The sequence below is a fragment of the Hypanus sabinus genome, chromosome 6 (genome assembly GCF_030144855.1).
Source record: "Hypanus sabinus isolate sHypSab1 chromosome 6, sHypSab1.hap1, whole genome shotgun sequence".
In the NCBI taxonomy this organism is placed as follows: domain Eukaryota; kingdom Metazoa; phylum Chordata; class Chondrichthyes; order Myliobatiformes; family Dasyatidae; genus Hypanus; species Hypanus sabinus.
The window spans coordinates 27,142,344-27,164,389 of record NC_082711.1 but is presented as its reverse complement, the minus strand read 5'-3'; the positions used below and the strand labels follow the sequence as shown (position 1 = coordinate 27,164,389).

At 41.4% G+C, this 22,046-nt stretch overlaps 1 protein-coding gene across 5 annotated transcripts in view; it reads right to left on the bottom strand.

Moving 5' to 3' along the window:
• The window catches only part of rnf32 (ring finger protein 32), a 77,690-nt gene extending 58,097 nt beyond the window's left edge, over window positions 1–19,593 (bottom strand). Inside the window, exon 1 of one of the 5 annotated variants that reach the window (XM_059971868.1) lies at window positions 19,471–19,593. Coding sequence is in view for 1 of the 5 variants with exons in the window: in XM_059971869.1 (XP_059827852.1) it covers window positions 19,471–19,484 (14 nt within the window). In the remaining 4 variants the exon portion in view is untranslated. The remainder of the gene's footprint in view (window positions 1–19,470) is intronic. The other 4 variants (XM_059971864.1, XM_059971866.1, XM_059971869.1 and 1 more) reach the window with 4 other exon arrangements.
• Between the last annotated feature and the right edge of the window lie 2,453 nt (window positions 19,594–22,046).

Below are 22,046 nucleotides of genomic sequence, written 5' to 3'. Positions count from 1 at the left end.
TGGGAATGGTGATGGGATGGGATTTGAGATGAAATTGCTGCTGTTATTGGTTGGGGAACTGGGTTTAGTTGCTTCAGGTGTGATAGAGTAGGAGGGGCCAGAGGAGGAGGCGTTGCATTGCTTGTCCGAGAAAATCTTATGGCGGTGCTTTGGAAGGATAGATTAGAGAGCTCCTCTAGGGAGGCTATTTGGGTGGAATTGAGGAATGGGAAAGGTGTAATGACACTGATAGGAGTGTTTTATAGGTCACCTAATGGGGAGCGTGAGTTGGAAGAGCAAATGTGTAAGGAAATAGCAGATATTAGTCATAAACACAAGGTGGTGATTGTGGGAGATTTTAATTTTCACACGTAGATTGGGAAGCTCATTCTGTAAAAGGGCTAGATGGTTTAGAGTTTGTGAAATGTGTGCAGGATAGTTTTTTGCAACAATACATAGAAGTACTGACTAGAGATGGGGCAGTGTTGGATCTCCTGTTAGGGAATGCGATAGGTCAGCTGACAGATGTATGTGTTGGGGAGCACTTCAGGTCCAGTGATCAAAATAGCATTAGCTTCAATATAATTATGGAGAAGGACAGGACTGGACCTAGAGTTGAGATTTTTGATTGGAGAAAGTCTAACTTTGAGGAGATCCGAAGGGATTTAGAGAGAGAGTGGATTGGGTCAAGTTGTTTTATGGGAAGGATGTAATAGAGAAATGGAGGTCATTTAAGGGTGAAATTATGAGGGTACAGAATCTTTATGTTCCTGTTAGGTTGAAAGGAAAGGTTAAAGGTTTGAAAGCACCATGGTTTTCAAGGGATATTAGAAACTTGGTTCGGAAAAAGAGGGATGTCTACAATAGATATAGGCAGCATGGAGTAAAGGAATTGCTTGAGGAGTATAAAGAATGTAAAAGGAATCTTAAGAAAGAGATTAGAAAAGCTAAAAGAAGATACGAAGTTGGTTTGGCAAATAAGTAAATCCAAAAGGTTTCTACAGTTATATTAAAAGCAAGAGGATAGTGAGGGATAAAATTGGTCCCTTAGAGAATCAGGGTGGTCAGCTATCTGTGGAGCCGAGGGAGATGGCAGAGATTTTGAATGATTTCTTCTCTTTGGTATTCACTAAGGAGAAGGATATTAAATTGTGTAAGGTGTGGGAAACAAGTAAGGAAGTTATGGAACCTATGACAATTAAAGAGGTGGAAGTACTGGCGCTTTTAAGAAATTTAAAAGTGGATAAATCTCCGGATCCTGACAGGATATTCCCCAGGACCTTGAGGGAAGTTTGTGTAGAGATAGCAGGAGCTCTGACAGAGATCTTTCAGATGTCATTAGAAACGGGGATTGTGCCGGAGGATTGGCGTATTGCTCATGTGGTTCCATTGTTTAAAAAGGGTTCTAGAAGTAAGCCTAGCAATTATAGACCTGTCAGTTTGACATCAGTGGTGGGTAAATTAATGGAAAGTATTCTTAGAGATAGTATTTATAATTATCTGGATAGGCAGGATCTGATTAGGAGTAGCCAGCATGGATTTGTGCGTGGAAGGTCATGTTTGACAAACCTTACTGAATTTTTTGAAGAAGTTACGAGGAATGTTGACGAGGGTAAGGCAGTGGATGTAGTCTATATGGACTTCAGCAAGGCCTTTGACAAAGTTCCACATGGAAGGTTAGTAAGAAGGTTCAGTCGTTAGGTATTAATGCTGGAGTAGTAAAATGGATTCAACAATGGCTAGATGGGAGATGCCAGAGAGTAGTGGTGGATAATTGTTTATCAGGATGGAGGCCAGTGACTAGCGGGGTGCCTCAGGAATCTGTTTTGGGCCCAATGTTGTTTGTAATATGCATAAATGATCTGGATGATGGGGTGGTAAATTGGAATAGTAAGTATGCCGATGATACTAAGGTAGGAGGTGTTGTGGATAATGAGGTGGGTTTTCAAAGCTTGCAGGGAGATTTATGCCGGTTAGAAGAATGGGCTGAAAGTTGGCAGATGGAGTTTAATGCTGAGAAGTGTGAGGTTCTACATTTTGGCAGGAATAATCCAAATAGAACATACAGGGTAAATGGTAGGGCATTGAGGAATGCAGTGGAACAGAGAGATCTAGGAATAACAGTGCATAGTTCCCTGAAGGTGGAGTCTCATGTAGGTAGGGTGGTGAAGAAGGCTTTTGGAACGCTGGCCTTTATAAATCAGAGCATTAAGTACAGAAGTTGGGATGTAATGTTAAAATTGTACAAGGCAGTGGTAAGGCCAAATTTGGAATAATGTGTACAGTTCTAGTCACCGAATTATAGGAAAGATATCAATAAATTAGAGAGAGTGCAGAGATGATTTACTAGGATGTTACCTGGGTTTCAGCACTTAAGTTACAGAGAGAGGTTGAACAAGTTAGGTCTCTATTCATTGGAGCATAGAAGGTTGAGGGGGGATTTGATCGAGGTATTTAAAATTTTGAGAGGGATAGATAGAGTTGACGTGAATAGGCTGTTTCCATTGAGAGTAGGGGAGATTCAAACGAGAGGACATGATTTGAGAGTTAGGGGGCAGAAGTTTAAGGGAAACACGAGGGGGTGTTTCTTTACTCAGAGAGTGATAGCTGTGTGGAATGAGCTTCCTGTAGAAGTAGTAGAGGCCAGTTCAGTTGTGTCATTTAAGGTAAAATTGGATAGGTATATGGACAGGAAAGGAGTGGAGGATTATGGGCTGAGTGCAGGTAGGTGGGACTAGGTGAGATTAAGAGTTCGGCTCGGACTAGGAGGGCCAAGATGGCCTGTTTCCGTGCTGTGATTGTTATATGGTTATATGGTTAGGAGTACATGTTATGTTGATCGAAATTAGGGTATTAGGAATGGAAAGAGGATCATGTAGATTAGAATGCCAGTGTTATGATGGTAACACTGTAGAATAGAGTACAAGCATTAGGGTAACAATATTAATTATTGGTGCGAAGAACTAAGTAATTTAATGTGAATGTGTAAGCTTTTCCTCTGTGCTCTGGTTTCAGTGTTGGGTCCTTCTGATGCTTGTCATATACAGTATATTAATGAATGAAAATGAAGGTGACCTAATGAAATGGCTTGCAGATGACCCTAAAATTGGTAGTATGATGGAGAATGAAAGGAATGGTACACATGGTTGATGTAGGATTGTCATGGAAGATGTACAACTTTCATGTCTTCGTGGCTATGGTACTGAGTATAAGACTTAAACCTGTGCAAAACATGTTGAAAGCCTACGCTGGTTATACTCCCCACCTTTTCCTACACTACACTGATGCTGCTTCATGCACCTGTAGTGAGCTCATCAATTTTATTAACTTTGCCTCTTAACTTCCACCCAGCCCTTAAATTCACTTGGCCCATTGCTGAGACCTCCCTTCCCTTTCATGATCTCTCTGTCTCCATCACTGGAGATAAACTGTCAACCAGCCTATTTTATAAAGCTACTGGTTCCCATGGTTATCTTGACTGTACCTCTTGCCACCCTGTCTCCTGTAAAAAAGTTATTTCTTTTTCTCAGTTTCTTCACCTCTGCCGCATCTGTTCCCCAGTTGAGGCTTTCCGTTCCAGAACATGAGAGATGTCCTCCTTCTTTAAAGAACACAGTTTCCCTCCCTCCATTATTGATGCTGCCTTCACTTGCATCTCCTCTATTTCCCATACATGCACTCACCCCATCTTCCCACCAGCTCAATAGTGATAGAGTTCCTCCTGTTCTTACCTACTACGCCATTAGCCTTTGCATCCAAACATTATCCTCCACAACTTCTGCCATCTGCAAAGGAATCCTACCACTAAATGTACCTTTACCACCACTCCCCCTCCATTTTCTGCAGGGATCACTCCCTAGTCCATTCATCCCTCCTCACTAATTTCTCTGCTGGCACCTATCCCTGCAAGCACCCAAGTGCTATATCTGCCCATACATCTCCTCCCTCACCTCCATTCAAGACCCCAAACAGTCCTTCCAGGTGAGGCAAGACTTCACCTGTGAACCTGCTGGGGTTGCCCACTGATTTCGATGTGGCTTCTTCTACAGCAGTGATACTCATTGTAAATTGGGAGACTCCTTCATTGAGCACCTCCACCACAGGCAGCACTTCCCAGTGGCCAAACATCTTAATTCCCATTCCCATCTGATGCATCAGTCAATAGCCTTCTCTTGTGCCAAGATGAGGCCACCTTCAGGGTAGATGAGCAACATGTTGTATTCCACCTGGGTATCCTCCAACCTGATGGCATATCAATTTCTCCTTCTGGTAAACAAATCCACCCCCTCCTCTATCCCCATTCTGACTTCTAAACTCTTCTCACCTGCATATGACTTCTCCCTGGGTCCCCTCCTCCTTCCCTTTCTCCTATAGTCCACTCTCCTCTCCTTTCAGATTCCTTCTTCTCCAGCCCTTGACCTTTTGCATCCACCTGGCTTCCTCTATAATCTTCCAGCTAGTCTCTTCCCCCACCACCACCACTTTATAATTCGGTCATCTGTCCCCTTTCTTCTTAGTCCCGAAGAAGGGTTTTGGCTCAAAATGTCGACTCTCTATTCTTGTCCATAGATGCTACCTGACCTGCTGAGTTCCTCCAGCATTTTTGTGTATCTTGCTTTGAACTTCCCGTCTCTGCACACTTTCTCATGTTTATGATTTGGTACAGTTTGGCTGCTCTTGAGTATTGGATACAGTTCAAGTTGCCACACTGTAGGAAGGACATGATTAAGTTAAAGTGGGTGCAGAGAAAAATCATAATGTTGTTACTGGGATTGGAGGACTTGAGCTGTCAGATACTGGATAGGCTTGATCTTTTTTCAATAGAATGAAACAGGGTGAAATGTTGCATGATAAGAGCTGTATAAAGTTATAAGAACTTTAGATTGGATATATAGCCACTGTATGTTTCCCATGGGAAGCAGCAAATAAGGTGGTGGAGTCAGGAACAGTGACAACATTTAAGTGACCTCTCAATAAGTACTTGAAAGAGCAGGGCACAGAGAATATAAATATAGGAAAGCGAGATTAGCAGAGATAGGCATTATGGTTGGCATAAATACAGAGGACTGATGGAGATGGTCCAGTAGTGTACATTGTAACATCCCCATCACCCACTATTACTCTGTCCCTAAAGTTTGCTGGTTAATATGTTAAATGGCTCCTGTGTAGATGTCTGCTGGGAAATTTGTGGTATTGATGGAGATAGAATAGGTTTTAGGGAAGTAAGTGGGGAAATAGGAGAAACCAGAATGGTATGAGACCATCTATGGTACGATGGTTTGCTTCTATGTTGTAAGGAAACATGAAATAGAAGTGCTAGCATTAGGGTATTGATGCCAATTTTTACAAATGCTGAATTGATGAAGTTAGGGTGTTGATAATCAGAAATTTAATGTAGAGTATGGGAATGCTACCACCCATACAGGACCCCCTACAATTTGCCTACTGACACAACTGATCAACAGATGATGCAATAGCCACTGCTCTACATACTGTCCTTATACATCTGGAGAAGAAGAATGCTTATGCGAGAAAGCTGATCGTGGATTACAGTTCAGCATTCAACACCATCATTTGATATAGGCTCAGCAGGAAGCTCAGAGACCTCAGCCTTGACCCTGCCTTGTACAGCTGGATCCTAGACTTCCTGTCAAATCGACAGCAAGTGCTAACAGTGGGCTCCTTCACCTCCAGTCCTCTGACTCTCCACACAGGAGCCCCTCAGGGCTGTGTACTAAGTCCCCTTCTTTACTCTCTGTATACTCATGACTGTGTTGCCACCCACAGCTCTAATCTGCTAATTAAATTTGCAGAGGACACTACCTTGATTGGCCAAATCTCAAACAATAACGAGACGGCCTACAAGGAAGAAGTCATCTGTCTGACACAGCGGTGTAAAGAAAACAACCTCCCTTTCAATGTTGCAAAAACAAAGGACCTGGTTGTGGATTACAGGAGGAATGGAGATCGGCTAACCCCTATTGACATCAATAGATAGACAGTAGACAATAGGTGCAGAAGTAGACCATTTGGCCCTTCGAGCCTGCACCGCCATTCTGAGATTACGGCTGATCATCTACTATCAACACCCGGTTCCTGTCTTGTCCCCATATCCCTTGATTCCCCTATCCATAAGATACCTATCTAGCTCCTTCTTGAAAGCATGCAGAGAATTGGCCTCCACTGCCTTCCGAGGCAGTGCATTCCAGACCTCCAAAACTCTCTGGCAGAAGAAGTTTTCCTTAACTCTGTCCTAAATGACCTACCCCTTATTCTCAAACCATGCCCTCTGGTACTGGACTCTCCCAGCATCTGGAACATATTTCCTGCCTCTATCTTGTCCAATCCCTTAATAATCTTATATCATGCAATCAGATCCCCTCTCAATCTCCTTAATTCCAGCGTGTACAAGCCCAGTCTCTCTAACCTCTCTGCGTAAGATAGTTCGGACATCCCAGGAATTAACCTTGTGAATCTACGCTGCACTTCCTCTACAGCCAGGATGTCCTTCCTTAACCCTGGAGAACAAAACTGTACACAATACTCCAGGTGTGGTCTCACCAGGGCCCTGTACAAATGCAAAAGGATTTCCTTGCTTTGTACTCAATTCCCTTTGTAATAAAGGCCAACATTCCATTAGCCTTCTTCACTGCCTGCTGTACTTGCTCATTCACCTTCAGTGACTGATGAACAAGGACTCTCTTTGTATTTCTCCCTTACTTAACTCTACACCATTCAGATAATAATCTGCCTTCCTGTTCTTACTCCCAAAGTGGATAACCTCACACTTATTCACATTAAACGTCATCTGCCAAGTATCTGCCCACTCACTCAGCCTATCCAAGTCACCCTGAATTCTCCTAACATCCTCATCACATGTCACACTGCCACCCAGCTTAGTATCATCAGCAAACTTGCTGATATTATTCTCAATGCCTTCATCTAAATCATTGATGTAAATCGTAAACAGCTGTGGTCCCAATACTGAGCACTGTGGCACCCCTCTAGTCACCACCTGCCATTCCAAGAAACACCCATTCACTGTTACCCTTTGCTTTCTATCTGCCAACCAGTTTTCTATCCATGTCAATATCTTCCCCCCAATGCCATGAGCTCTGATTTTACCCACCAATCTCCTATGTGGGACCTTATCAAATGCCTTCTGAAAATCGAGGTACACTACATCCACTGGATCTCCCTTGTCTAACTTCCTGGTTACATCCTCAAAAAACTCCAATAGATTAGTCAAGCATGATTTGCCCTTGGTAAATCCAGGCTGGCTCGGCCCAACCCTATCACTGCTATCTAGATATGCCGCTATTTCATCTTTAATAATGGACTCTAGCATCTTCCCCACTACTGATGTTAGGCTGACAGGACGATAGTTCTCTATTTTCTCCCTCGCTCCTTTCTTAAAAAGTGGGATAACATTAGCCATTCTCCAATCTTCAGGAACTGATCCTGAATCTAAGGAACATTGGAAAATGATTACCAATGCATCCGCAATTTCCAGAGCCACCTCCTTTAGTACCCTAGGATGTAGACCATCTGGACCTGGGGATTTGTTAGCCTTCAGTCCCATCAGTCTACTCATCACCATTTCCTTCCTAATGTCAATCTGTTTCATTTCCTCTGTTACCCTATGTCCTTGGCCCAAACATACATCTGGGAGATTGCTTGTGTCTTCCCTAGTGAAGATAGATCTAAAGTACTTATTAAATTCTTTTGCCATTTCTCTGTTTCCCATAACAATTTCACCCAATTCATTCTTCAAGGGCCCAACATTGTTCTTAACTATCTTCGTTCTCTTCACATACCTAAAAAAGCTTTTGCTAACCTCCTTTATATTCCTGGCTAGCTTGCGTTCGTACCTCATTTTTTCTCCCCGTATTGCCTTTTTAGTTAAGTTTTGTTGTTCCTTAAAAATTTCCCAATCATCTGTCATCCCACTCACCTTAGCTCTGTCATACTTCCTTTTTTTTTTAAATGCTATGCAATCTCTGATTTCCTTTGTCAACCACCGTGGCCCCTTTCCCCCCTTTGAATCCTTCCTTCTCAGGCGGATGAACTGACTTTTCACCTTGTGCATTATTACCAAGAATACCTGCCATTGCTGTTCCACTGTCTTTTCTGCTAGGATATCCATCCAGTTAACTTTGGCCAGCTCCTCCCTCATGGCTCCATAGTCTCCTTTGTTCAACTGCAACACTGACACCTCTGATCTGCCCTTATCCTTCTCAAATTGCAGATAAAGTCTTATCATATTATGGTCACTACCTCCTAATGGCTCCTTTACTTCAAGATCGCTTATCAAATCCTGTTCATTACACAACACTAAATCCAGAATAGCCTTGTCCCTGGTTGGCTCTCATACAAGCTGTTCCAAGAATGCATCCCGTAGGCACTCTACAAACTCCCTATTCTGGGGTCCAGCACCAACCTGATTCTCCCAGTTGAAATCCCCCATAGCTAATGCAACATTTCCTTTGCCACATGCCAATATTAACTCCCTAGTCAAGTTGCACTCAATATCCATGCTATTGTTTGGTGGCCTGTAGACAACACCCATTAGGGTCCTTTTGCCCTTCCTGTTCCTCAGTTCTATCCACACAGACTCTACTTCTCCTGATCCTATGTCCCCCCTTGCAAAGGACTGAATCTCATTCCTCACCAACAGGGCCACACCACCCCCTCTGCCCACATTTCTGTCCCTACGATAGCACGTATACCCTTGTACGTTAATTTCCCAGGTCTGATCTCCCTGCAGCCATGTCTCCTTTATCCCAACAACATCATAGTTACCCATTTGCACCTGAGCTTCAAGCTCATCCGCCTTATTTCTGACACTTCGTGCATTCAGATATAGAATTTTTAGCCCATTTCTCCTCTCTCTGTTTAAATCACTGCCTATTGTGCTTAACCCTGCTCCCTGAACTCCCATCGGGCTATACGCCCCTTGAATTTTGTTGTCCTTCCTAAATTTATTTATTCTTTCTGCACATTTAACTCCATGTTCCGTCAGACCATCCCTCTGTACATGTGTCCTCCTTATCACTTGTTCAGCCTCACCTTTCTCTACTACACACTTAATATTCCGGAACCGTGTAGTCCCCACCTGTCCTTTATTCTTCATCTCGCTAACCTCTCTCGAATTCTGGATCCCTGCCTCCTGCAAATTTAGTTTAAACCCCCCCGAGAAGCACTAGCAAACTTTCCTGCAAGAACGTTAGTACCGCTCCAGTTCAGGTGTAGACCGTCCCGTCGGAACAGATCCCACCTTCCCTGGAACAAAGCCCAATTATTTAAAAACCTGAAGCCCTCCCTCCTGCACCATCCTCTCAGCCATGTATTAATCTGTATATTCCTTCTGTTCCTTGCCTCACTCGCACGTGGCACAGGTAGCAATCCTGAGATTGTTACCCTGGAGGTCCTGCCCTTCAGCCTTGCACCTAACTCCCTGAAATCACTACACAGGACCCCCTCACTTTCTGGGATTGAGAGCGTGAACAGCTTTAAGTTTCTTGGCATCCACATCATCGAGGACCTCATGTGGTCTGTACACACTAGCTCTTAGGTGAAAAAGCACCTCTTTTACCTCAGACAGTTGAGGAAGTTTGGTACGGGCCCCCAAGTCCTAAGAACTTTCTACAGGGGCACAATTGAGAGCATCCCGACTGGCTGCATCACTGTCTGGTATAGGGACTGTACCTCCCTTAATCACAGGATTCTGCAGAGAGTGGTGCGGACAGCCCAGCGCATCCATAGTTGTCAACTTCTCATGATTTGGGACATTTACAAGACAGGTATGAAAAAATGGCCCAAAGGATTATTAGTGATCTGAATCACCTCAACCATAAACTGTTCCAGCTGCTACCATCCAGGAAACGGTACCAGCATAAAAGCCAGGACCAACAAGCTCCAGGAAAGCTTCTTCCACCGTGGCCATCAGACTGATTAGCTCACACTGATTTGCTCACACTGAGTTTATTTCTTTGTTACATTGACTGTTCTATTTATTATAAATTACTAAGATTGCACATTTAGATAAAGACATAATTTAAAGAGTTTTACTCCTCGTACATGAAGGATGTAAGAAATAAAGTCAATTCAATTCAATAAGTGTTGGTATTGAAGATCATATTTTGGGATTTAATTACCAGAGGAGTTGGTACGGGGGGGGGGGGGGTTGTTGGTGTTGGAAATTAAAAGGGTAACAGGTAAATGTGGAATAGTTAAGAATACATAGATCATAAATACATATTTCTTTACAACAAATAGGAATAGATGATCAGCTTTGAATATTATGAAGTTAAAGTGTCAAAGAAAAAGATTTATAATTCTCCTGAAAAATACAGGTTGGGTAAAGTTTGGGGAAGTTTCAGAATTCAGCAAAAGAGGACCAAGTTAGTGGTGAAGAAAAAAGGAGTATACAAAAATGGTCTGAAAGAAACATAAATACTTCTACAGCTATATAAACAGGAAAAAAATAACTATTGTATGTCCCTTACATTCAGAATCAAGAGAAATCATTTTTGGGAATTCCAGAGAAATTAAAATGAGTATGTATGTGTATTATCTTCATGGAGGAAAACACAAAACACTTCCTTGAAATACTGAACAACAAGGAAGGAAGCCCTGAAAGATATTTATATTAGGACTGGAGAAATTAATGGGAAGAAAATGTTATGAATCCCCTGGATCTAATGATCTACATTCTATGGCCTTGGAAATACTGTAGTAGTTTTAAGAAAAAAATATTTGCTTTGCTTGTCACATGTACATTGAAACATACAGTGAAAGGCATCACTTGCATCAATGACCTACACAGTATGAGTATGTGTTGGGTTAGCCCACAAGTGTCACCATTGTGGTGCCAAAATAGCATGCCCACAATGTTCTAATGCTAATCGGCATGTCTTTGGAATGTGGGAGGAAACTGAAGCACCCAGAGAAAACCCGTGGAAGAACATACCAACTCCTTACAGACGGTGGAGGAAATTTAACCCAGATTGCTGGTGCCATAAAATTTTATGCACTATTCTACCGGGCTTCCCAATTATTGAAATTAAAAAAATACTACAGATTCTACAGATTAGAAGAAGGCAAATGTAATCTTACCACAAAAGTGAGGGAGAGAAAAAAATTGGAACTTGAGACACATTGCACTGGTATTCATAGTAGAGAAAATGCGGGGCAATGTTGTTGAGGAAATGTTAACAAAGCACCAGGAAAATAATAATAAATGTGGTTTAGCAAAAAACCACATTTATGAAAGGAAGTTAGGGTTTGATAAATTTGATAGTTTTCTAAATTTGTAACTATCAGTTTAGATAATAGGAAATCGTATATTTGAATTTTGAGACGATATTCCATAAAATTTTATGCAAAAAATTATTATACAAAATCTGAAAATAGTGTCAGGTTGGTACACTGGCATGGGCTGTGAAATGTTTAACTGAAAATAGCATGTAGGAAAAACAAGTCTTTTTCTGATAAGTAGGCTGTGACTGGTGGTGAGATATTGAAGAGTGTTGGCCCTCAGAGGGATCTAATTGCTTGCTCTACCTTCATATTAAATTTCAGTGATTTATGTAGATGTCCTTGTACATGAATGATTGATATTTAATATGACGTTATAACAAGCAATTAGAAAGGTAAATTGTACACTGGCCTTTACTGCAAGAGGATTTGAGTACAGAAGTAGAGACTTCTTCCTCCAGTTATTTACAGCCCTGGTGGGAACAACTCAGGAACAATATGTACCCAAGAAAAGATATACAGTATTACAAAAGAGGAAGTGCAGTAAGATTCACTAGATTGACTCCTTGATTGGCAGGCTTATGCTCCAAGGAGCGTTTAAGAAGACTGAGGCTGTACTTCCAACTTTGGAAAAATGAGACTTTATCTTATTGAAATTTCTAAATGGCTTGTCAGATTAAGTATAATGATATTGCCTATGCTGATATTTATTCTGGGCATGTAGGTACTGCACTTTTTGAGGTCAAATACAAAATGAAAAGTATACTGTTAATGGCAGGACTATTAACATTGTTTTTTGTAGAGGGATAAGTCCATAGCTTTCTGAAAGTGGCCGTATAAGTAGATATGGTGGTAAAGAAGGCATATGGTATGTTTGCCTCCTTTGGTTGGGGGATTCAATATAAAAGTAAGGAAGTCATACTGCATTTATAACGAACTTCAGTTAAGCCACAGCTGGAGTATTGTGGGCAATTCCGGTTGTCCCACTACCCGAAGGATGTAGAAAGGAAACGGAGGAGATTTACAAAGATACTACTTGTATTAGAGAATATGAGCTATAAGTGGAGGTCAGACAAATTAAAGCATCTGGAGCATCGGAAGATGAGAGGAGATCTGACAGATGTTTTTAAAATAATGAGGAGCACAGAGTAACCAGTCAGAACCCTCTCCCCTGATAAAAATGTCAAATACCAGAAGATGTTCATTTAAGAGAAATCTAGAGCAACACACACAATGCTGCAGGAACTCAGCAAGTCAGGCAGCATCTACGGAGTTGACATTTCAGGCCAAGACCTTTCATTAGGAACATTCACTAAGCTGAGATGAGGAAAGCTCAAGGAAGATGAGTGAGCAAGTCTTTTTTAACACAAAGAGTGGTATGTGCTTGGATGAGGGTAGTGATGCAAACATACAATAGTGGAATTCAAGAGGCTTTTAGAAAGGCACATGGATTTGAAGGGAATAGAGAGGGATAAGGATTATGTTCAGGCAGAGTGTTCAGATAGAAGTGATTTAATTTAATTTGGCATCGTGTTCAGCTCTGACAATATTGAGTGAAGAGCCTGTTCCTATGTTCAATATTCTGTGTAACTAGGAAACTAGGATTCACTAATCCCACTTTAAAGGCATAACAATTGAGGAGAAATGACAATAATTTTGTTCATTCATTGGGTAGTTAATCTTTGGAATTCTCTATGCAAGGGTGATGTGGAGATTCAGTCACTGAGTATATTCAAGGAAGACTGATATTTAGATAGTAAGGATAAACAATTGTAGGAAAGCGATGTGGAAGTAAACATCTTGTTATTGTCTGGTCTGATGGCTGAATGACCTATTCCTGCTTTTATTCCATATGTCATTACTGCTGGTGGTTAGTGCTGAGATTTGAGTAGTTTCGGAAGGTGGTCAGGAGTGGAAAGAATTTATGATGATAATTGGGCATCAGGGTATTACTGTTGGGAAGAGGGAGGGAAACCTGTGCTGAAAGTTGGGGATTAGGATGTTATTTTTGAGGAAGCATGGTCATGAGATGTAGAGTCACACAACATGAAAATAGGTCATTTGGCCAACAAGTCTGTGCCAAGCAAGACAAACATCTAAGCTACTCTTATTTTCCCACATGTGACCCATATCCTTCTAAACCTCTCCTATCCAATTAGCTGTCCAAGGGTCATTTAAACGTTGTTAATGTACCTATCTCGACAACCTTTTCTGACAGTGCATTTGATATACATACCACCTTCTGGGTGATAAACTCCCATTCAGACATTAAATTTCTCTCCTTTCACTTGAAACTTATGTTCTCTGGATCTTGATTCCACAACCCTTGGAAAAACACTGAGTGCATTTAATCCCTTCATGGCTTCATACATCTCTATATGATCACCCCTATTCTCCCACAGTTCAATCAACATAACCACAGTCTGCTCAACCTCTCTACATAACTCAGTCTCTCAAACCAGGCAACATCCTTGTAAATCTCCTCTGCTCAATAATGGCGGCTTTCTTGCAGCTGAGTGACCAAAACTGAGCATAAAATTTCAAATGCCAAGGATTGGAGTTAAGAGTGGTACTGACATGGGTTAAGCTAGTAAAAGTGGAGATGAGGCTGATAACGATAGAATAGACTGTCTGAAGGTGGATACATTACCTGGACTATACCTGAGGGTTCTGAAAGAGGTAGCTGAAAAGATTGTGGAGTCATTAGTAATGATCTTTCAAGAATCACTAAATTTTAGTATAATTAAGACCATAAGACCTAGAAGCAGAATTAGGCCATTCAGCCCATTGAGTCTGCTCCGCCATTCCATCATGGCTGACGCCGGATCCCACTCAACCCCATACACTTGCCTTCTAGTTATATTCTTTGATGCCATGACCCATCAGGAAATGATCAATTTCCGCCTCAAATATACACATGGACTTGGCCTCCACTGCAGTCCGTGGTAGAGCATTCCATACATTTACAACTCTCTGGCTAAAAAAATTTCTCTTTACCTCTGTTCTAAAGGGTCGCCCCTCAATTTTGAGACTGTGCCCTCTAGTTCCAGATACCGCCGTGATAGGAAACATCCTCCCCACATCCACCCTATCTAGTCCTTTCAACATTTGGTAGGTTTCAATGAGATCGCCTTGCATTCTTTTAAATTCAGTGAGTACAGGCCCAAAGCTGCCAAAAGCTCCTCATATGTTAACCCCTTAATTCATGGAATTATCCTTGTAAACCTCCTCTGGATTCTCTCCAATGACAAAACATCTTTTCTGAGAAATGGGGCCCAAAACAGTTGACAATACTCTTAAGTGCAGCCTGACTCATGTCAAAAAGCTCAGCATTATCTTCTTGCTTTTATATTCTATTCCCCTTGAAATAAACGCCAACATTGTATTTGCCTTCTTTACCATAGACTCAATCTATAAATTAACCTTCTGCGGGACTTGCACGAGGACTCCCAAGTTCTTCTGCACCTCTGATGTTTGAACATTCTCCCCATTTAGATAATAGTCCGCAGTATTGTATTTTTTTACCAAAATGCATAATCGTACATTTCCCAACACTGTATTCCATACTTTTTTGCGCATTCTTCCAATTTGTTTAAGTCCTGCTGCAATCACATTGCTTCCTCAGCACTATCTACCCCTCCACTTATCTTTGTATCATCAGCAAACTTTGCCACAGCGCCATCAATTCCATTATCTAAATCGCTGACTAACAATGTGAAAAGCAGCAGTCCCAATACTGACCCCTGAGGAATACCACTGGTCACTGGCAGCCAACCAGAAAAGACCCCTTTTATTCCCACTCGCTGCCTCCTGTCAGCTATTCCACTATCCATGCCAGCATCTTTCCTGAAATGCCAAAGGATTTTATCTTGTTAAGTAGTCTCATGTGTGGCAGCTTATCAAACACCTGAAAATCCAAGTAAATGACATCCCGTCTCTCCTTTGTCCACCTTGCTTGTTACTTCCTTGAAGAAGTCTAACAGATTTGTTGGGCAAGACTTCTCTTTACAGAAACCATGCTGACTTTAACTTATTTTATTATTAGTTTCCCAGTACCTCAAAACCTCATCCTAAATAATAGACTCCAACACTTCCCCAACCACTGAGGTTAAGCTAACTGGCCTATAATTTCCTTTCTTTTGCCTTCCTCCCTTCTTAAAGAGTGGAGTGACATTTGCAATCTTCCAGTCATCTGGAACCATGCTAGAATCAAGTGATTCTTGAAAGACCCTAATCTATGCATCCATTATCTCTTGAGCAATCCTTCTCAGGACTCTGGGATGTAGTCCATCTGACCCAGGTGACTTATCCAACTTAAGACCTTTGAGTCTGCTTTGCACTTTTTCCTTTGTAATAGCAATAGCACTCACTCCTGCTCTCTGACACTCATGAACCACTGGCATACTGCTAGTATTTTCCACAATGAAGACAGATGCAAAGTACCGATTAAGTTCATCTGCCATTTCTTTGTCCCCCATTACTATCTCGCCAGCATCATTTTCCAGTGGCCCAATATCAACTCTCACTTCGCTTTTATTCTTTATATAACCGAAAAAACTTTTGGTATCCTGCTTTATATTATTGGCTAGTCTGACCTCGTATTTCATCTTTTCCCTTCTTAAAGGTTTTTTTGTTGCCTTTTGTTAGACTTTAAAAGCTTCCCAATCATCCAACTTCCCACTCACTTTTGCTACCTTCGATGACCTTTCTTGGCTTTTATGTAGTCCTTAAGTTCTGTAGGAGTGGAACATTGCAAATGGCATTCCAGTCTTTAGGAAGGGAGAGAGGCAGAAGAAAGGAAATGATGGACCAGTTAGCCTGACTTTAGTGGTTGGAAAGTTGTTGGAGTCTATTATTAAGGATGAGGTTTCGGGGTACTTGGAGGCACATGATAAAAATGGCCAAAGTCAGCATGGAAATGCTGACTTAAGGGGAAATTTTGTCTAACAAATCTGTTAGAATTCTTTGAGGAAATAACAGGCAGGATAGACAAAGGAGAATCAGTGGATGTTGTTTACTTGGATCTTCAGAAGGCCTTTGGCAGGTTTCCACACATGAAGTTGCTTAACAAGAGCCTGTGGTATTACAACAAAGATACTAGTAATGGATAGAAGATTGGCAGGAGGCAAAGAGTTGGAATAAAGGGGGCCTTTTTCAGCTGGCTGCCAGTGGCTAGTGGTATGCCGTAGGGGCCGGTGTTGTGACAACTTCTTTTCACATTAGATGTCAATGATTTGGATTAAGGAATTGATGACTTTTTTGTCAAATTTGCAGACAATATGAAAATAGGTGGAGTTGTGCAGGTAGTGTTGAGGAAGTGGTGTGTCTTCAGAGGGACCCAAGCAAATTGGGAGAAAGGGCAAAGAAGAGGCAGATGGAATATAGTGTAGGGAAGTGCATGGTCATGCATCCTGGTAGAAGGAATAAAGGCGTGGACTATTTTCTAAATGGGGAGAAAATTCAATAATCAGAGGTACAAAGGGACTTGTGCAGGGATTCCTAAAGTTTAACTTGCAGCTTGAATTGGTGGTAAGAAAGGCAAATGCAATGTTAGCATTTATTTTGAGAGGACTAGAATACAAAAGCAAGGGGGTAAACCTGAGACTTTATAAGATATTGGAGTACTGTAAGCCATTGGGCTCCTTAGCTAAGAAAAGTTGTGCTGGCATTGGAGAGGGTCCAGGGGAGGTTCATGATAATGACTCCTGAAATGTCAGTGTGAACATGTGATGGCTTTGGGACTGTACTTACTGGAGTTTAGAAGAATGAAAAGGGATGTCATTGAAACCTAGTGAATTTTGAAAGGACTAGATAGAGTGCATGTGGAGAGGATGTTTACAAGAAAGGGGAAGTGTAGGACCAGAGGACAGCCTCAGAACAGAGCAGTGGCTCCTAACCTTTTTTTAATGCCATGGACCCCCTACAATTAACTGAGTGGTCTGTGGACACCAGATTGGAAACCCCTGGAATACAAGGGGCATCAATTTAGAAAAGAGGCAATGAAAACATTTCTTCAGCCAGAGGTTGATGAATCTATGGAATTCATTGCCACAGATGGTTGTGCAGGCCAAGTCAATGGGTATATTTAAGGTGAAGGTTGATAGTTTCTTCATTAATCAGGCCATTAAATGTTATAGGAAGAAGGCAGGAGAATGGGATTGTGAGGGATAATTAATTAGCCATGATGGAATGGCAGAGAAAACTTGATGGACTGAATGGACTAATTCTGCTTCTATGTCTTATGAACTTATTATGGTTTGGGGTGGGGGGCTGCTAAGCTGGCAACTGTTGGGGTTTACATAGTAATGGTGAGGGCTAGGCTGGTAATGCTGTTATCAATGACTCTTACCAATTTTTATAGATGCACCACAGAAAGGATCTCATCTAGATGCATAAAAACTGATTCAGCAACTGGTCTGTCCAAGAATTTACAGAGAGGTATGAGTACAGTTCAGTCCATCATGCAAAGCAACCTCCCTCCACTGACTCTGTCTATACTCTCTGCTGTCCCACAGGGCATGAAGGGGAACGGGGAGAAGGCAGGAGACTGGGGCTAAGAGGAAAACTGGATCAGCCATGATGAAACGGCAGAGCAGACTCAATGGGCCAAATGGCCTAAATCTACTCCAATATTTTAAGGCCTTAAAAGTAGCCGATATAATCAAGGAAACTTCTCACCCTGGTGATTCCCTCTTCTCCACATTCCTGTCAGGAAGAAGCTTCAAATGCCTGTGAGCACGAACCATCCGACACTGTTATCAGACTCATGAGTAGACCTCTCATATGCTATTAGATGAACTCTTGATATCCAGATCAATGTCTTTGTGGCTCTAGCACTTTGTCTACCTACACTGCACTTCCTGTGTAAATACAACGATATTTTACATTCTGTTTTATTACCTTGATGTAATTATGTATTATGTCTCCCTCAGTTCAAAGATTTCTATAGATGGTAAATGCAGCCACAATATTAAACTGTGCTTACTTCTGGGGAGAGTAGCAACGGCAAATTTAGATAAAGAGTAGAGACCTAACATTGTCTACAAAGATCGATATAGTCAAGTCTATGGTATTTCCAGTTGTGATATATGGCTGTGAGAGCTAGATTATTAGAAAGGCTGAATACAAAAGAGTAGACGTCTTTGAACTTGGATGCTGGAGGAAACTGCTAAGAGTTTGTTGGGCAGCAAGAAGATCCAAGAAGTCAATACTTGAAGAAATACAGCCAGACTGCTCACTAGGAGGCATGATTATGCAGCAAAAGCTCAAATATTTTGGCCACATCATGAGAAGACAGGATTCCTTGGAGAATACTCTCATGTTCGGTAAAACAGAAGGTAAAAGAAGGAGAGGACGACAGAAGCTACGATGGATAGATAATATTACTCAACGTGTATGATCTTGGGAGATCTTAGAGAGACAGTTTCCAACAAAAAGGCTTGGTGTGCAGGAGTCCATGAGGTCATGAAGAGTCAGACTTGACTTAAGGACTGACCAACAATAAATTATGTATGGAATGACTTGTAATTATATATGAATGAACCACAAAAAGTTTTTCCACTGTATCTTTGTACATTTGACGATGATAAACCAAGACCAATACCTAAACTGTCAAAGACAAGAAGTACAGGAGTGGACTGCCAGCATCTTGTTCTCAAAGTGGAAGTGGCATCCTTTTAAGGTGAAAGAAGGAAAGTTTAGGGGAGATGTTAGAGATAAGGTTTTTACACAGAGAGTGGAAAGTATCAGGAATGTTCTTCCAGTAATAGTGATATTTTAGGGACACTTAAGAGACTCAACTAGGCAAATGGATGAAAGAAAAATGGAGGACTGCGGGCTATGTAGGATGAAAGAGTTAGATTGATCGTGGAGTTGGTTAAAAGGTTGGCTTAACATAGTGGACTGTTGTTCTATGTTCTAAGAATGGTCGAGATCACCTAGTAATATTGGGTCCCAGGATGGTAATAATATGAAATAGACTGGTCATAGTGGGGACTAGGCTAGCAAAGGTAAGGTTAGGCTAGTAATGCTGTAGGTTCGGTTAGTATTATAATGAACTAGGGTGATCACAGCTGACAAATATGGGGTTAGGCATTGGGAAACAGTACTGCTCCAAACTCCCTGAGCCCGTGCATTTGCAGTAATTGTGGCCGTCACACGAAGCTCAACGGCAGTGAGTCTAAACATATTTATCCAGATTAAATAAAACTTAGCAGATTCTAGATCACACACCTTCTAAACCGCATACACAAGGAACGTCGAACAAACAACACCCCGTTAATTTAAGAAGTAAAATCGGCCCCGGCGGAAGGAGGAAGCAGGCAAGCCCGAGTACAGGCGGTGGCTGTTACCTAGCAACGGTCCAGCGGCTAACAGGCACCGAAAACAAACTCGAGCTCTTTAAAAGTAATAATACAATATGCCGTATATTTTGGGGGAAAACTTTTTAAATTGGTTTCTTATTTTGGGGGAAAAGTATTTTTTATACTCGATCCTAAACCCGCTATTATCAGTTTAACCGGAGCCTGCGTAGTTTAAATTTCGTGGTTTTGATGAATTAAATACCTTCTTGGTTCTAAAATGATATGCATTTATTTCTCGTTGAATTCTGATTCCAAATTCAATTATGTCGTTATTAGATAACTCCCGCAGGATTCTTCTGGTAACTCAAACGACTTGGTTTCTGTGTGGGTATTTGGTTTGTTTTAATTTAGGGCTAAGGTGGAGGTTTATAGTGTTAGAAGTCTCTTGCTCAGTTGGATAGGGGCATTTAAGAGACTCCAAGATCATATACAGAATCCAAATATGCGTGGAGAGGCAGGAGAATAGGTTGAGAGGGATAATAAATCGGCTAGGAAGGAATGGCAGAGCAGATGATGGGCCAAATGGCCTAATTCTGCTCCTATAATTTATGGCCTTCATGCTGTGACCCATCTTCTGGCTTCCTCTGCAGTAAAATTTGCTGTTCAGCTGTTTCAGCCAATTTTACATTCTTTTTCAAATGAATTACCATCAAATTCCATCTGCAATGGTACTATTATGACACTATCTGTAATCCGCCCTCTGGGAACTGTCTGCTATTTACTGTGCACATCCTGGACTATATTTTTTTCTAATACCAGAAAATACTGTAAACACCCAGCAGAGTAGGCAGCAATTGAGAAAGGAGAAACAGCTAACACTTTAAGTTGAAACCCTTATACCAGACCTGAAACATTTTTTTCTATCTCCTCAGATGTTGCTTGATCTGCTGAATGTTTCCAGTATTTTCTGTTTTACTCTTAAATTTCTGGCATCTACAGGTTGAGTATGCCTTATTCAAAATACTTGGGGATAGAAGTGTTATGAATTTCAAATTTTTTTTGGATTATGGAGTATAAAATGGGACATTTTGGGATTGTCATCATTTCTGACTCTGAATTTATGTTACTGGTAAATAGTGTTTGCCTTACACTTGTTCATTAACATATGCACTTAACAGTAAAAAATATTACATACCATTAATATAATGAAAATAGAATGTGTGCAGGGTAACAAAAACAGCACAGCAGCATGGGGAGAGTACCTGAATCAGCCATTGAACAATAACAACAATAGTGGGCTTTCAGCCTCCACCAACGATGTTATGTTTTGATTGGAAGGTTACAGTACACTGTATTTTTTTTTTGTGTTTTTATGTAAAATATAAAATCAATTAGCACTGGTGACTTCTTCTGGTGATGGATTTTCATCAGCAATGATCCTGGCAAACTCAAATGAATTTCTTTGCTGCTTTGTAATCAGCAGACACTTAATGCTTACAATTTTTAAAATCTTTACAAATTTAAAGCTGTGCTTTTTCTTACATTTCTGCAATCAGCCTGCAAAATATTCACAATTCCCTTCAATATTCAGTTTGTTGTGATGGGTCTTTGCTTGTTTCATGATCCACATACCTTTAAGTGGCAATCTCTAATTTTTCATGACTATTTTGCTATCTAGGGACATACATCCAAAGATCCCTCTGTTCCTCCACACTGCTATGAATTGTGCATTAATCCTGTACTCTTCTTTCAAAATCAACCTTCCAAAATGCATCCCTTCACACTTCAATAGGTTCAATAGGTACATTTAATGTCAGAGAAATGTATACAATGTACATCCTGAAATTCTTTTTCTTCACAAACATCCATGTAAACAGAGGAGTGCCCCATAGAATGAATGACAGTTAAATGTTAGAACCCCAAAGGTCCCATCTCCCACGCATAAACAGGAGCAAGGCCATGACCCTCTGCAACCCCACCAGCAAAAAAGTATCAGCAACCTCCATGAGCACTCAAGTGCGCAGCAAAGCATAAATAAAGACACAGACTTGAAGTACCCCAAAGTACCCCATGTAGTACCCCATGTCATCCACATGGTATTTGACATACCACAGGCTCTCTCTCTACCTAATAAGGGAAAAGAGGTGTTCCCGTTTCACAGTGAGCGGGGAGACATAACAAACAACTTACTAATTTATGGTGTTAAGAGTCTGTTGTATCGTTTTTTCTGAGCCCTGTGTCCAAAGAACTCAGGTCTCTGGGCACATAGCCAGCAGCAAACCACTGCTTCCGCACTTCCTTGTTCTCTCAACGCATCAGTCAGTGGTGGCAACAGCCTTGAATCAGCCCATCTCCAGAGCCACAAAAGTCCGGCGTCCCGAAAAGCAGCCGGACTTGAGGCACTGAGAGTGGGTCCCATTCCCACAAGGAACCAAAGTCAGTGTGTAACTCCAGGTCAGGGTCTTCCAGTTGGTGAGCTATTGACTTCTTGCACAATCAGTACAA